This window comes from Falco peregrinus, chromosome 6 (assembly GCF_023634155.1).
Source record: "Falco peregrinus isolate bFalPer1 chromosome 6, bFalPer1.pri, whole genome shotgun sequence".
Lineage (NCBI taxonomy): Eukaryota > Metazoa > Chordata > Aves > Falconiformes > Falconidae > Falco > Falco peregrinus.
The window spans coordinates 77,532,557-77,549,884 of record NC_073726.1 but is presented as its reverse complement, the minus strand read 5'-3'; the positions used below and the strand labels follow the sequence as shown (position 1 = coordinate 77,549,884).

The 17,328-nt window shown below is 41.3% G+C and overlaps 1 protein-coding gene across 4 annotated transcripts in view; it reads left to right on the top strand.

Moving 5' to 3' along the window:
• SCUBE1 (signal peptide, CUB domain and EGF like domain containing 1) overlaps positions 1-17,328 on the top strand; it is a 216,020-nt gene that overhangs the window by 158,066 nt on the left and 40,626 nt on the right. For all 4 annotated transcript variants that reach the window (XM_055808524.1, XM_055808523.1, XM_055808522.1 and 1 more), the window contains one exon: positions 811-933. In XM_055808524.1, coding sequence (XP_055664499.1) covers positions 811-933 — 123 coding nt within the window. The remainder of the gene's footprint in view (positions 1-810; positions 934-17,328) is intronic.

Genomic DNA, 17,328 nt, shown 5'->3' with positions numbered 1-17,328 from the left:
AAAAGGGACTGGTCATTCCACTTCTTCAACAACTTTGGAAGAAGGTGTAAGGTGAAGGAAGTAGAATCGCTAGTCTGAATTTCAGAACAGAGGTCTTATCAAGCTCATCGATGCACTATGTAATCATTACTTAAAGTAAGAGCTATTGATCCTGTCCTTCATCCATATATATGGCTTTCAAATAAAAACAATAACTGCTCTGCCTTCAGAACTGAAGAAGCAACATTTCACATGCACTTGCAGTTTTCTTCTATTATACCACATCAAAAAGTTAGACACATGAAAATGGGTGTTCAGTGACACTGTGTTCATAATGGACAAACTAGTATATAATGCTAATCCTGAACAAATACATCCCTACATTTGTTTATGTAGGGGTAATATAAGTATTTTTTCAGAATTCAAATATGTTTTCCTTTGTGTATGTTATTATTTCAATTTTACATGTGTTCTTGGGCTTTGATAGTTCCCGTGTAAGGTAAGGGATTCACATCTTAGACAGGGTGAAGTGTTCTGTCAGGCAGGCCACCACATTTATGAACAAGCTTCCCTGAATGTTCTTTAACATGGAAGTGCCTCAGCTTGGGTCATCTGGTGGTTCCAGTTCTGAGAGAAATACCTCTGTCTCCAGCACAGCTCAGCTCGTACCTCTTTTGGAAGAGAGGTTTGGGAAGGAGGGATACCTCTGACCAACCTGATTCCTAACAGGGGCAGCAGCCTCCTTGGGGGTCTGAGTAAACTCCTGTACTCCTGCCCTGAACTACAGAACTGCTGTTGTGAACTAAATTTTTCCCTGTTCGTTCTTTGCAGACATTGATGAGTGCTTGGTAAACAACGGCGGCTGTGACCATTTCTGCCGAAATACGGTTGGCAGCTTTGAGTGCAGCTGCCAGAAAGGCTATAAACTGCTCACAGATGAACGAACCTGCCAAGGTAATGCTGCATTTATTTTATTCTTTGTATAATGAGGATGTTATTTTCAGTGGATTATTTTTTCTAATTAAGTCACTTATACTACGGGTTTTAATCGTAGGAAGTAAAGTTAGAAAAGACCTCCTAGATTTCCATTTTCTGAGGTGGAGTTAGAGGATTTTTGGAAATGTCTTGTTTCAGTGTTTTTAGCAGTAGGAATGCTGAATTGCAAAAATCTGTGTAGCGCAGTGGAATAATCTCAGGCAAAGACCCTTATGTTCATATCCTCTAATTTGCTATGATCTTAATGGAACAGAAGCTTATCTTATTTACACCAGAGTCATGTAGAATAACTTATGGGAATAGAACATTTGCAACATTTAAACTGAAAAAAGGGTCTAATTTGTGACCTCACCTTTGCCTGACAGAATCTGTTTATGGAGGTGTTTTGTGAGAATTCAAATGAAGTGTTTTATATTGTTTGCTGTCCATGTCATGATTTGTTATCTAAGTAATATGATATTATCTATTCTATGAGTAATTAAGTGCATAACCATTTTCAGTGTAAGTACTAAACATGTACCTTTGGAGAAAGGACACTTTAAGCATTTGAGCTCTGTAACTTTACTCTTCAAAAGCTAGAAGGATGAGCATGCATCAGTAGAGAGAGAAGGAGAAGGAGGACAGACTCAATTAAAATTTTGTGCAGGAATTACTTTTTTATTAATACATAATTATTTGCATGGGTTTTGAACACTTAAAAGTTATGAAGTCCAAAACATCATTAGTATTTTAGAGCTTGTTTGTTCATCAACAAAAGAGAAACCAAGGTGTGAACATACATGTGTTATTGAAAACATTTTCCATTGCATCTCTTTGGTACTTCCATCATCTGAGAAGTCTGCCCCACCCCAACTGTGTGATGGGACACAAAGGAGTCAGTGCAAGGTTGATTTCAAGCTGGGACAGGATGGCAGGAGCTGAGAGTGGCACAGTGCCACATGACTAGGCAGAAATAACATTGTAGAATCATGTCAGACAAGGGTAAGTTGTCGGGGTTTGATTACCTGCTGAAAGTAGGGACAAAATGTTAAAAAGAAATGTTCCCTTCATGATGGGTTTAGAGATAGTTAGGAATACTTTCTGGTTAATTTCATGTCGAGCATTTTCATGTGCTATGACATGCTCTCATTGTGGTACCCGTCAGAGGTTTCACCACTGAAGGAATTGTAATTACACCAGTGAAAAACTCAAGAGAAAAGTCAAGCCCTGTGTTCTTGTTAGGCAAGAGCTGGCGCAAAATTTATTTGTCCATTATGCAAAGCCTAAGAAATAGGCTTTGAAAGCTACCTGTAAATAATCAGCTATCTGTTGTGATAATGGGAAACCAGAAGCAGCTCTGTAAGCATTGTTTAACCGAGTTTTATTTCTTCGTGTGCTTGGACTACTGAACGAGTGAGGTAACAGTACATACCATCCAAGGAATGATGCAGTAGCTTATCTCCTCGCCCTGGTGTGATTGAGCATGGAAATATAAACATGACCTGGCCATCCTACTTTTTCCGTTGTCAGTGAGCAAGGGCAGACGCTCCGCCTCTACACGGTGCTTGGACTGATTCATCAACTGTAGCTTATCTGTTGCTGTAACAGATAGGTTAGTGCAAGCCCAGAGGATTTTTGGGCTGGAGAAATTCTTCCAGTCCCAGTAATGCTGGTTCTTCATACTGTAAAATAGGGAAGACAAAGTTATTTCATGTTTCAAGCCTGAGGTATCTGGGCTCCAGAGACTAATCATAGCAAGCGTGCTATGCTTTGTGGAAGGAGCAGTAATTTAGTTCCTGTCTGGTGCTTAAGGTGATAATTGGTGGCTCATGCTGTCGGTAGACCTGCTAATAAAAAAGGAAAGTGAATATAGATCAAGAAATCATTGATATATGAATCACCTGTACTTTGCTTCTTCCTCTGCAAAAAGAATATAGTTAGTGGAAGTGGTTGTAGTTATTAATGTCAGGTCTGACAGAAAAATGTGGTTTGGGGTTAGTGACTCTGCTGGAATATAAATCATCCATGGGGTTTTTTTTGGTAACAGCCAGTCAATGCTGACCATAGAACATTACTGAGAGATTCAGGGGAGGTTATTTTGGGCATGTTAGCCTTTCCAGTGCGTGAAATAGAAGAGTAATTTGTATTTATAAAAGATTCTGTTGTTCATGTTACATCTGTTTTGATTCATAATAGAGTTTCTGTGACTTACAGTCTTGCTGTCAACATTGCCTTTCTCCTCTGGTTCTCATCTTTAAACCGATGATTTCTTTCAGTTACAAATCAATGTGTTTACCAAATACTTAGGATCGTAGAAGACTACATTGTTTGGGGCTGAGTCCTATTTACTTCAGGTGGCCTCCCTGGCATGTAGGGAGTTCATGTCCAAATTAGTTCATCACTAACATCAAGGAGCAGATTCTGCTAACCTTAGGCAAAATGCCCATGGAAACAGCTAGTAAGCTTACCCTTTTATGACCTGCAGAACCCCTGGATAAGTCTGTAACTGTGATTCACAGGAAAGAATCAGTGAAGAACAAAGCCACAGAGATACAGTTCATGTTAGTGACATTTTTCAAACCGTTGAAAAATACAAGTAAGCTGTTGCTCAATGACTTTCTTTACATGATCATTAACTTCAGCACAAGGCAATTTTACATGTTTCAGTAAAAAGGTTTCTTCATATTCCCTGTGAAATTCTGAGGTGGTCCCACCTCACCTCATTCCCTTGATGTCCTTTCATTGTAGACCTCAGAGCTGATTTTTAAGATTGCAGGGAAATTGCATCAAAGTCTCAGACTTAATTCTAGTTGTTTGCAGAGCTCTCACCCCATCTTACCAAGTGCCTTACACACATTCATCCTCTCTGTGAGGAGGAAAGTATTTCTCAGTGTTTCAGGCAGGAAGGGTGAAGCCAAATATAGCAGCTTGTCAGATCACACATATGCATGCCTGGACTGCCTGGAGAATAAACCTTAGTTTTGTGAATCTGCCCATTACAAGAATATTTTTTCCTGCTGTGTTTGTGCTCATACCCTGATAGGAAAATTCACCGGTTTTCAGAAACTCCGAAGCTTGTCGCTTGCTTGGTGCCACTAGCTAGCCACCCTGCATGTATAGTGCTTGTGTAAGCAGCCCCTGCGTTTGTAAAGGGCATTAAAATGTTCTGCGTTTGTCTGTTTACAGCTAAACCATTTTTAGCCCTGGCTGCAAAGAAAACCATTGTCAATCACAGATTACTTCTGCTAGGGAGTGGTTCTCACACTGTGGCTCCTTGTTAGACAAGGAGAATGTGGGGGTTTCCCTCCCTTTCCCCTCCCCTGCATTCCAGCCGTTTAAAAGGAAACTTATTTGTAACCCAGAAGGGGGAAGAATCCACATTACTCTGCCAGTGATATTGTGGAGAATGATACTGCTTTCCCACAGTGTCTCTTTTCATACAAACTTAAAAATAAGATTTTTTTCTTTGATGATGAAATCACTGTATGTCAATACCAAAGCCATCTATTGTGTATTATTTTAACAGATCCCTTAAGTCTAAGATATTGTAAATTCTTTGATGCAGGAAGAAACGGTTGGACCTGTTTGTATAAACCTAGCCAAAGAGGCCTGCATCTCCTTCGAGCATGTAATACAAATAACATAGCTGTATTTATAGCAAGAACTTACGGTTGTAACCTTTGTGGTAATTAACAGCAGGACATCAACTCAGATTAGTTTTAGAACCACATCAGCAACAAAACAGCAAGCAAGACTGTTTAAAGCTGCAGTGAATGTGTGTAAGCGCAGACATAATTACCTTAATCCTCAGCCAATATGAGTTTTAAAACCAGTTAACTTAATTGCTTATTCAGTTTCTGTTTGTTGTGCAGTGATCTTGAAAAAAATTCAACAATAAGCAGTCTCTCTGCTCCACTCAAGTTCAAGCTTCATTAAGCACCCAGAAAAATGTGTGAAATTCTATCATAAATAATTTTCTCTTCCTGCTGTAGGAATTGCCTTTTGCAAAGCAAGACAGACAGCACACACTTTGGTCAGAACTCTCCCCAATGAGCGGTAGAGTTGGAGAAATGAATTATATATAGGAAAAAAATTGCTTTTAGTGGGAACATACAGTGATCAACATATAATACTTCAGCCTGCTAAATCTACACTCTTGCCCTCTGCCCCTCTCCACCTCTGTCCAAAATAGAGCCAAATCCTCCTGTGCTGAGGAATTTAAACTTTTGCAAGGGTCAGTTCAAGGCATTTGCATTATTCTAGTCCACTTACAGCCTCCAAAACAGGCTTAAGTGGGGCCTGAGGATTGCTAGATCTCACAGACACGAAGTTCAGCCATAACAGTCTGCCCAAGCAGCCTTTGAATTGATACAGCCACTGTTAAAAGAGATGGTTGTCCACTAGGCAGAGGAATCTCAGGGGCATGTGGGATACTCACATGGGCCATCTGGCATTTTCAGGGCTTCTTTAAGGCCATGTGTTCACACACAGTAGGTGACAGCATTTTTTATTTGCTTTGATGTATTGCCTGTTTGACTATTAGTTATTCTTTACTACCTTCCTACCAGATTTTAAACTAATGCAATTGACTCTTGTAACTAGGTTCTGGAATACAGGGCATCGTAGTTTGCTTTTGGTAGTGCTGGTGTCTGTTCAAAAGAAATTCAGTGGTGCAGGTTTATACAACAGGAAATCCCAAACAGAATTTGCCCCCCTAGCTTCATGATATATTTAATTTTCCCTCTAGTGATTTTCTGTGGGCACATTTTGCTAGAGGTTTGGGGGTTCTTCACACTACAAAGCTATCCAATAGAAGTCCAAGTACAGCTGATTTGAGGTGATTTTTTCCTCTCACTACAAGAGAAAGACGTGAGTATATCCACTATCCTATTTGTATATTTGAACTTTTCTTTCTCTCTTCTAAAGCAGATGTTTTAAAACAAGTGTTTCTTACGTGCTCCACTGTATTCCCCCTTCCTCTCTCCTCAGCTTTACCTCCAGACTCAAAAACTTCATGCTTATGGAGTGGAGAAACTGGAAGTAGTGGCTAGAGCCAAGGACACCGTGAGCAGATACTGCGACAGTTTTCTTTGTAGCTCTGTCAGCATATTGCAACGCTGACCTGCAAAACACCTCAGACCTTGTCCAGATCTGTTTTATTGTTTCTCAGATCATCCCTGAGCAGACATGATAAGTGTAGCAAGTTTTGTGATAGCTTTCTGATGTGTTACAGGATATACTGCCCAACTCTTGCCATCCACAACTGGTTTTTACTTAAAATCTGAAAGCAGATTTGAACCCAGCCTCAGGCCTTCTGTGTTAACCCACTGCACCACAGAACTGTAATCCATGCAATCCTAAAATAATACTGTTAAATAAGAGGCTGGCCTTTCTTTACTGCCAAACAGGTCTTTATTCCAGAGAATTTGATGTGAATAGACGTAGTTGACCCTGTGATTGATCGGTTGATAGAAGGATGCTTTACACAGGGCTTCCAATGCATAACTGTCAAGAGAAGCCTTCTTTCATTCCAGAATAAGAGAAAGAAATATAGCACCTTGAAAAATACAGTAACTGTCTATGATCCAAAGATCCTACAGGCCTGGTCTTGAAACATTGCCATATTAACTGGGTATGTAACCCCCACTCATAACATCCACCTTTTCACTTATTTTTACAAAACATGCACTATTAGCCTTCCAAGGCCAAGATTTGAATCTCCCAGCATGGTATCTCCATTTTGAAAATGGGTATGAAATGAGGGATTAATCATACAGGGAAGGACAGATAGAAAGTGTTTGTGGGAATTATTTTTGGCCTAAAGAAGCCCACAAAGATTAGCTACAAAGATCTCACTATATACTCTTCTGTATGGAACCATTGATGATAAATATGGCTGTACAGGACCAGTTGAATGCCAAATAAATCAGTGCATCCACACTGGCAGCACTGAATCACCAGATATCTTTGACATAGAGTAACCAATTTTATAAAAAAAGGGGGGGCCAAAGAGGTTTGCACCCTTGGGTTACACGATGGTGACCTGCCACCCACATTTGATCATGTAAACCAGAAAAGCAACTGGCCTTGTCCCAGTCATATAACCTGATGAAGGTCTCAGGATGAGGATACACCCCTTGCATTGATTTATGTATAGGACACAGTCACCCATCTTAGATTACTTAACTAAATGCATGGGTAGAAGTCAGGGCTGGAGCAGCTGTCCCTCTCTATTTCTCGTTCATCACGAAAATGGAGGACAGGGAGAATCCCATGTCCTATGGCCCAGTTTTAAAATCCTGAGTAAATTCCTTGGAATAGCAGGACAGGGGAATTTTATGTCATGATTTGCCAAGCCAAGCTATCTTTGTACCTTACTGCTACTCCCCCAACTCTTCTTGCTCTGAGTTATAGCTGAGTATACCCTAGTGCAGCCCTAGAGACAGTGAGCTGTGAGAGATGTTAAATGGGTACAGCTGCAGCATACAGGAGTAAAAAGACCGATTAAACCCTTCAGCTAATCCTTGTCAGTGCTAGAACTAATGTTTCGTGTAAGTCAGTTCAAAAGACGGTGGGTGAGGCCCAGACCCCTCAGATTCAATGCATCAGCCTTGTGGTTTGGCCAGCTTTGCAGTGGAAAATGGTGGCAAGTTTTGTTGTTAGTCTGCCCTTTCTCTTTCCTTTTCTCCCTCCATTAAATATGTAGAAGAAGCAAATGTTCAATGAAGTAACATTATTTAGCCTTCCCCTTCTTTCTGGAGTGACAATAACATACAGCTGAGCAGCCAGGTGACTTGGTATGAAGAGGACACCAGCACATATTTTACAGCTCGGTGTGGGTTTTCATCTTAATATTTAAAATACATTTTTACCTGAACCCACACAAACCTTGCACGGAGGTTGTTACCCTCATGGTCAGGACTGACCTGTCGCAGGTGGAGAGCGTTAGCTGCTACAGGGTGCTGCTGCCCACGTCCTTGTGAGGGAGGTAGCAACGGGGATCCCAGAGCATGTTTGTTGTCTGGAGTGCAGAGCAAGCAGGTTTGCAGGACCCCCAGTGACTTTTGCCTGAGTTTGCATCTGCATTTGCTGTAAGTTTGAGGTCTTCAGCAGTCAAAGAAAATACCCAGGGCTTCGTTTCTCTCTCACTGATACCAGAGAGAAGGCTGCTGTACTCAGCAGCTGCAGTGCTATGGCACTGAGGGGACCTGCTGACACACCACTGGAACGGGGTGAGTCAGCGCCGGTGCTGGGGTGATGCATGGGAGAGGGATGAAGGAACTCAAGCCATTTCCCCTATCAAGTCATCTGTGTGATACACATGGGGGAGAGTGATTTTGCCTTCATGTACTCATACACTCATCCACATCAGATGGGTGTGCTATAAGATATAAAATACATTGATTTGACAGAGACTGATTTTCAGCCAGTCCAGCTGAGTCTGGCCCAGGATGTTTCATTGTATGGACACTTGGTAGATAAACAACAGTGCTGGTTCAGCTGCCAGCGTAGTTCAAGAACCAGTGAGAATCTGTGGTGCATTGGAGGAGGTACTGGGAGCTGCTTGTGGAAATCAGACTTGCTCACAGAAATAAAATTCAGGATGATTTCGCTGTCACTGATGATGTTCATTCCCTATGCAGATTTCCTCTAAGGCATTCTGTGTCACTGAGCCTTACAAAAATATCTTGCTTATGACAGGCACCATATTGCTTCTAGCATCAGATTAAAAAAGTACTCCGCTGGGAAGCAACATGTTACACTGTCAATAAAAGGAATACTTCTCAAATCCTTTCTGTAACACATGGAGCATACTCTTGGTGTCAGTGAGATTGTGAACAGGGGTACAGTCTGCCTCTGTGAGAAAAAAAGGGTTGCAAGATCATACCCAGAAACAATAAATGCCCCAGGCATGAAGTAAAAACAGCTCTAGCCAGTACAAGTTTGTTTGCCAAGTGATACTATCTCCCATGTTGGTTGTAGCAATTAAGTCTGCTGAAACATGAAAACAAATACATCCCCCCACCTCCAGTTCTCCTCTCTGCTGCACAGTGTTATCTTAAGTTAAAGGCAAATTTTCTTTGGTTGCTGCTCCTTGGAAAGAATATTAAACTTCACAATCTAGGCTTTAAATCTGTTTCTAATGGGATGAGGCCTGATGTGGGGAGGGCAGATGGGACAGATTATTCCACCTGTATTTTCCCATGAAGCTTCTGACACAGGCTACTGTTGAAAGTAAGATACTAGATTAGTTTGACCTCAGGTCCCATTCAGTATGATAGGTCTTATATTCCGATGTTAAACTCTATTAAGTATACTGCTATCAAATTGCTTTTTACAGCTCTGTCTGGCCCCCTCCCTTTGATGATGTGTGTGGGAAGCCAAGCAAAACATTCCATTAGTGTTTAGAAAGAATTTGAGATATACTTTTCAGTTGATGCTGTAGGATTTATGATGTATATAGTGCAGAAATTATTTTACTGGACTAGAGTCATGTTATGTATTAATGAATTACCAGGATATGAGTCAGCCTTGGAATAGTTTGAGCAGGAAGGTAGCATTCTTCCACAAACAATAATCTGTTGATAAATAGTGCTGAAAGCTGTAATTCAATAGGAATTGTTTTTAAAGAGAATTAGAGAAAGACTGTATGTATATATATTCTCCAGAATTGCAGTGGTGCACATTGAGATAATGCCATATTACTGCACTCAATCATTTAATCACATTGATTAAGGTCAGATACCCTTTACACTAAGTGCTGGATAGGATTGCAATAAAATTACCACCACATTATACCAAAAGAGTTTTATTTTCATGTGCTTGCATCTACCCTTCTGGGCCTTTTCAAAGTGCTCTGCTTGCTTTATTTTGTTCTAACAACAATAAAAGCCTAACCTATTGAAGCAAAGTGGTGTGATTTTCTTCCAGTAGCCATGTTACAAACTGCTACTACTTGTTTTGGTAACTTGGAGATGAGGCCTTAGTTAGGACAGGTGAGATGAAAACAGAATCTAAGCTGAAATATTAAAGAGACAGTGGAACGGAGGAGTGTCTTCTGGGGTTTTGCTGGGTGGAGTTTTTTTGATGCATATTTGGAAAACATTTCTGTTAGCATTTTTGGAGGGATACCTGCCATTTCTTGACTGCACAGAGGCCAGCCTTTCTGGGCAGAGTTTTTAAGCAAGCCTTTGAAGCAGAACCAGAGAACAGCAATTCTTGTGTATATTCAGTGGCCACCAACTTCAGCAAGAGCGTGAAGCTGGGAATGCACTCTGGTCCATGGAAGGTGGAGGGAAGTGCTGCATTTGAGTTTTCAGTTGAAAACTGAAACCGTGTTGTCATGCTTGCTTTTTCAGCAAGATTAAGTAACACTAGGCACATTTTCACCCAGACTAGTCCCTTGTTCTTTCAAGAAGTCTCTCTAGCAGCTCCTACTAAAGGGTGATGGAGACAAACACCTTAGCAAAGAGAACAGTTTCCTCTTTTCAGAAATATGTCTAAAAATCAAATGTATTGCAGGATAGAGGGAATAGTCCTTGCTTGATACAGAGAGGGTAAGACCTTTTCTATGTTGTCTTATCAGGCTGTTAAGCAGCTTTTACACAGTTGCTGTGTAAACAGTGGCTTAAGCAGAGTGCAGACTACTAAACATGTTTATGTTTGGAGGAAAACAAGTAAGCCTGCCTGAAGTTTCTTTTAATGCACTTTTTCTCTTGATATATGGCTTCTCCTACCGCAAGCACTTGAAGTAGTAGCACAGTTTATTGCCATAATAGCAGTAGGTAATTCAGCTTGCCTTTGCGTTGGAAAATGATTGATTTTGGAAAAGAATACATGTTTGCTTATAAAATCTTGGCAATGTTTTGATGAAAGTAGTTTGTTTTCTTAAAAAATGTTGGGAAAGTATTGACTTTAATTGCATTTTAGATTGTCCTGGCAAAACAATGGTAAGAGGATAAACGTAATAGAAGCCAAAGCCAATTGCCTCCTACTGGGTTTCTCAGATTAATAGAGGAACCTGAGCACAAAAAATCCCTCATGTATTGGAGAGGGGTGGGAGCGGTGAGAAAGATCTAGGAGAGGTAAGCACAGACCCAAGAGCAAGGGTAATGTCTGGAAAGTCTACAGACAGGCTAAGCATTGGCACAGCTTCAGTCTCCAATTTCAGGATCTTCCTCACACCGAAACTTAGCCTTTTGCTTTCCTTGTCTCTTTCTCTGTCACCTTGTGTCACAGCAGATTCAGCCCTCAAAGCTTGGTGGCCTTGTTTTGCTGCTACGTGATGCTATCCGGTTGTCACATGTAGAAATACCCATACAAGCAAGTTGGCTCAAGAGGATCTTTATTTTCATACCATAAATAATTTGTTCCAAAATCTTGTGTCAAAGACAATCTATACATAATATAGGGAGGCTATGAAGCAAATAAAGTGAGTATCAGAGATGCACTGGGGAGGCTATGAAGCAAATAAAGTGATTATCAGAGATGCATTGGGGATAGTGGTCCCCCACATCTGCCAAGCAATGCAGTTGTTAGATATGCATGCACCTTTCACGTAACGATGAAGATGTGGTTGCACAGACTGATCACTAAAGTGCTCATACAGGACACTGAGAAGAACTGTCATGTAAGAGCTACACATCCTGATGCCCACAGTGCTACAGCTTTGTTGGTGCTAGCATACATGACAGATTTGACTTATCACAAATACCATCGACAGTAGTTGCACTTTCATTCTCCAGGCTAAGCATTTGTAGGTGCAGTTTTAAGTCAGGCTCATTTATCACAGCTGTGTTGACCTTTCTCTGATTTGCCATCACTGAAGGGTTGCAAATGTACTTAGACTTTCTTTAGCACATGTCCTTTCACCAAGCAGTTCCAGCCCTTCCTGATCCAATACTGGGTAGATTTTCTAGCTCTTAGGAAGCAACTGCGATCTGACAGAGTACTTAGCTCAACTCATTTTCTATTGATTTTAAAAGTAATAGGTTCTAAAGATGGATAATACTGTTAAATCTATTTAGGATTTTTTTATACTGTTAGCTTTGGTTGTTGTATTTAGAAGATAGTGGTGCTTTACTCAGGTTCAGATCCCTACAGTGCATTTTAAAATATTTTTTAAATCCTTTTAAAAATTGTTATTCACAAGGATAACACTAAGGACAAAAAGTACGATGGGACAACTGCCATGAGCTTATGGTGAGGCTAAGTGTGACACACTTGATAGCAAATACCAGTAATGATTTGAAATCTGCCTTTCCAAATGCCTTTATAGAACATATCCCTTGGCTCCCTTTGTGTCTGTGACCTTGGGCAGACTTACTAATTTTATACCATTGTGTGTAGTTATTAGTAGGTTTTTTCATGTTCCATAAGAGACCAGCAAACTTTCTTACCTGCAAAAATAATTCCTTTCTTTTTTTAACTTCTCTCTTTGCAAGTATCCCCAGAGCTGTCACTAGTGATTGGCGTGTCTCTCTACAAACCCTCCGGAAGGCTCCCCTAGCTAAGGGTTCTTCTGCCCTCTCTGCCCCCTTCCTCTGTCTGAGAGCAGATGCGGATCCCTAAAGTTTCTTCTCTTGGGAGTATGTGAATACTCAGTCTGAGGGTGTCTGTGCAGACAGGACGTACAGAGGGTGCCATGTGGCCAGATGTATAGGTGCCTTGGAGTGCAGGCTTGCAGGAGGTGAGCAGTCCTCACTGCAGCACAGATCTCCCTCTGTGGCCTCTCCCCAGCTCCAGAAGCTCACACGTCAATGCTTTTGGTCATTAAATTGAACATCAACTTGACTTAAGGTTATCTGTCAAGTGATTTCACAAACTGGGGGAGAAGCTATGGCAGAGTTGGTTGAGGTATGGTCGGAGGCATCGGGGAGCATTAGGCTAGGGAGGGTTCTGTGTGTGTTTCCTGATGTGAGTGATGGAGTGTCTGCACGGAAGAAACAAGCTTACCTTGTTAGATAGGAAATGTACTGCTGCCTGCCACTCAGAAAGCCTCAGGACCCGGCACTGATGTTCTCATTCCTGTCTCTGTTAGGACAGCTGACCAAATTCAGAATTGCTGAGCAGTTCAGCCCGGCTGGAGAAACGGAGGAAAAGGGAAGTTTGGCTTGGCACTTTCAAGGCCGGGCACCTTTTCCTCCTCAGCAGTCCCATGGGCAAAAGCTGCCACTGCTGTTCTCCAGCTCTCCTTGCACTATTGAGATTTAGCAAGTAGTTTTGCAAAACCACGCTTGAAATATTAGAAGAAATTATTATCTGCCAAAAGGAAATTTATCAGGTAATCCTTGACCATTATTCTGTTTTTTACTGTGGTGCTGCTTACAAAAAAAAAACCAAAAAAAACTTGGTGGGGTCTTTCGTAATGCTGCACAGAAAACCGTTGGAAACCTTTTCCTTTGCCCAACAGCAGAGAAATAATAATGTAATAATTATGGTATTGATGATGATGATGATGTATTTCATTACAGGAATGTAAAAAGCTTGGGCCAAATCCCACCAACTATGGTCAAAGATACCCCCAAAGACCCCAAAGTTCGCTGCCAATTTTTGTCTGGCTCAAATTGTCAAATGCTGCAGTTTCCATCCAAACCCATAAATCTTCCCAGCCCCTCAGGCAAAGCTTTTGGTGATCCAAAAGCAGGCAAGTAGTTCCATGGCTGATGCATGAGGCAGAACAAAACTGTACTCACTGACTGGGAGCAGAACTGGCTCTGCAGTGCTGACAGGAAGAGGGATGGATGGCGGTCAGTTGACTTGGCACGTGTATTAAGGGAAACACAGAGGGAATAAGTATTTACTGCATTAAGATACCATTCTGCAGCCCCATTTCTACAGACTCTGAGGAAGCCCTGAGGGAAGCTTGTGGAAGAGAATGAGCTTGCGGACTCTCTGCGGAAGAAAATTAAATAGGGATTTTTTGAAAGAAACTGAAAAGAGAAGGGAAAATTAATTTGTTGGTACGTGAAATCACATAAAACTCCCTTGGAAGAGTTCCTAAAGAAAGGATTGTATTTACTCTGGAGAGGGAGCAAACAGTTTAGGCCTACAATTTTATTGCCATGTCTCGATTTTTAACCTGTTTTCCTTCTGTTTTCAAATCCCAGAGATAGCACAGTGGTTCCCAGAACGTGCAACTGGTCTCTTTTGATAAGGTCCGATAGCAGAGATAAAGAAAACGAGCTGCCATTTGCCTTTAAAGGGTCTCCCAAATGTACTGTCTGGTTCTTCCCCAGGGCAGTTCCCTTTGCTGTAACTTCTAGGTAAACATTGGGAAACCAGTTGCTCTGATGTTAATGAGGGTGATCAGTTTGCTGGGTTGAGTTGTCCCCTTGGTGCGTAGCATCAAAGAAGGGTCTGAGGATTGCAGTTCCTCTAACCACTGAAAGGGCCTATGAAAGATGACTGTCTTCTGAACTGAGCTGCTCAGGTGATAGGAATTAACAGAGGCAGCCAGCCAGCCCAAGGGAACTACTTAATTGGATTCTGCTTTCTTGTGCGTACCCTCAGACCCAACAAAATAACATGAGAAATGTATCAAGAGGTACCTGCTGATTCCTGGAAGGATCAGGTATGCATCACACTCTTTTAAGAAAAATTGTTCATCCTTTACCAAATTTAGCAATTAAAAATGATCACACCAATTGGAACTCTAAAAATTACACTGATGGGGAAGTCTAAGAGATCAGTCCAGGAAAATACCTAGACAATCCTTTCTGGAACAGCGATGCTTTTGGAGATTACCAAGCAAAATGCTAGAGGCTGCTTAAGTGCAGGAGGTCAGACTAAATTAATATGGTCATCTTGTTGGCATTAAATATACTCATTCTACCAAAATAAATATCCAGTTTCTGTCCACACTGCTAGGACTTGGAAGACATCCTTCAACTTCAGACATGTAGCAGAAGTCTGAGAACACACAGAGAAAGGAGAAATCAGTGATGCCTAGATATTCCTTACAGCAAAATAAGAGTATTTAAAAATCATCAGACCATAATGATAAACAAGAGAGACCACTGTGGCTCCGAAAACTGCACTTGCACCAGAGCTATGGAGTGTTAATACTGTATTATTATATATTCTGTATATATTATTATATACAGGAACAGAGGTGTCGGGTTATTCAGCTTACAACAGGTACAGATAGACTGGGAGGAAGGTGAAGACAAGCTGTTTCCAGGATCTCAATATACTGCATAAAAACGTACAGAGTTAGGATACTGAGGCCATGAGGCAAAACTAGGTGGATGGTGGTCCTTAGTACAGCTATGGATTGGAAGGGGTAGAACTCCCACTCCAGGTGTTGTATTAAACAAGTGGAAACTGTGGCCTAGTTGCATCTTCCAGGGCATTTGGCTGCTTGGCAGAGCACTTCTTGCTTAGCCAGCCTGGAAGAGCTGGCAGGCTCAAGGTCCATGGAGACCCTAGTGCTGTGGCTGATGCTCAGGCTGCTAGGCAGCTTGCAAGAAAGCAGCCACTCCAGTGTCTGGAACCCAGAGGAAGGAACGTGTCCTAATGACTGAAGTCTGTGTTAAGCCACTGCCATGCTAGAAAGTGTTGCTCTCAGGGAAAGCAGGCACTTTCTGTGGGTTGCAAAACAGAAGTGAAATTGAGCCCAGATTCCTCCAGTGAGAATGTGACTGGAGGCACATCTGCGTGACCCTGGTGCCACTGCGGGTCCTCATTGACTTCTCTGGTTCCCACATAGACCAAGACATGGACCTGCTTGTAGCATTACTGCCTGCATTTGTTGCTAGAGATCAGAGACATACTGTTTGGTGTGAGTGAATCAAGGGTGCAATTAAATGTTTGCTCTGCTCTGGGGAAAATAGATTAGCTCTAATTTGCTACAAGCAAATTTCTGTTCCTGAACTGAACCATGGCAGCATGCTTAAATAATGCATGAAACAGTGGTCTTACCTGTATTAGAGTGAATAGGAACCAAAGATTCTGCAGAATCTGTCTCTGGCTGCTACTGTGTGCCTACCCCTGAAGCTGAGTAATAGCTATTTCATTTCGTACTGCTAAATCCTTGAAATACCTCCTCTGTGGGATGCTTACATAATAAGTCACGGGTTTCCGATTATTTATTGCCTCTGTCTCCAGTATATTTTGCAGGTTTCTTTTGCAGTTTATATACATTTATTTGTTTTACTACCACTTTGCATTCTAAGAACAAATCATCTCTAATAAAAAGCACATTTCCTTGAGAGCAGAATCAATTTCCTTCAGAAGTCTTTTATTCCCTGATTAGTGTGTTACATTTGGTCTTCACTAATCACGTAGTTAACTGCGAGCAATAAAGTTCTTAAATAAATAAATGCTCTGGTCCAAGTCAAGGTTAGTCATAATGGACAGTTTCCCACTTAAATTTATGAAATACAAAATGTGACTCTGCTACTTAGGCACTTAAATTCACATGAAAAGTGTAGCAATTAATGCCAGATCTGGTTTTTCTGCAGGTCATTAGTATGTTATTAACAATTAACTCTCAGCAACAAGTTGACTTGACTGCAAGTCAGTAATGCAGTGGGAAGTTGAAATGGGTGTGGTTTTTCGATTACTTTTAAAGGTTTGGGGTTATGGCTATTTTTTTTCCCTCTTTGTGTTACCCTGCTCCAGAAGCACTCAGTGGGAAGGTAATGAAGTAGGTGGTTTGTACATTACTACATCTTTCCGTGCTTCCTTTTCATTGGTTTTATTATTGTAGACTTTGAAACATAAGGAGAAGTTAGTTACAAGCCATTCCTTCTGGTCAGTGTTGGATGTGTATTACAGAGTTACGTTCTCAGGTGGAGGATGCATTTTTACTAACTGTGAACAGGGGTAAGTCACTGTGGACCAAAAAGCATGAGATGTGGTGGAAACCTCGTCATATGGCTGCTGTAGCATAATAATACGTTTCCCAATCCTGAATTTCAGCCAGCATTTGTTGGAGAACATAGCTTGAATCATGGCTCCCTATGGTCCAGCAACCACTCAGATTAAGGTATGTGGTTTCCCTAATGTCTGTCAAATATTGTTGGAAACCACACTGGCTAGGCTGTAAGGTGAAAAACATTACATGGGTGGTATCAGTTCCCTGCAGAAATCAGAGGGGAGGGGGGGAAGACAGAAAATAACTTTCAGCCAAAATACATATCTAAAAGCATTAGTGTTTATTTTAAAAACATCATGTAACACTTCTTTAGAGTTTCTATGTATGTGTGCTTAATGAATGAGAAAAAGGAAAGGCTCTGTTTCTCAGAGGAGCTGATGACTTGGAAGCTGAGAAATGTGAGCACAAAACATTCTGACTAGCCTTGAGTTTGGCTCGTGGTATGATCGGTTGAGTCGGGTAATCCACACTGAGTCTGCGTTTGGTTTGGAAGT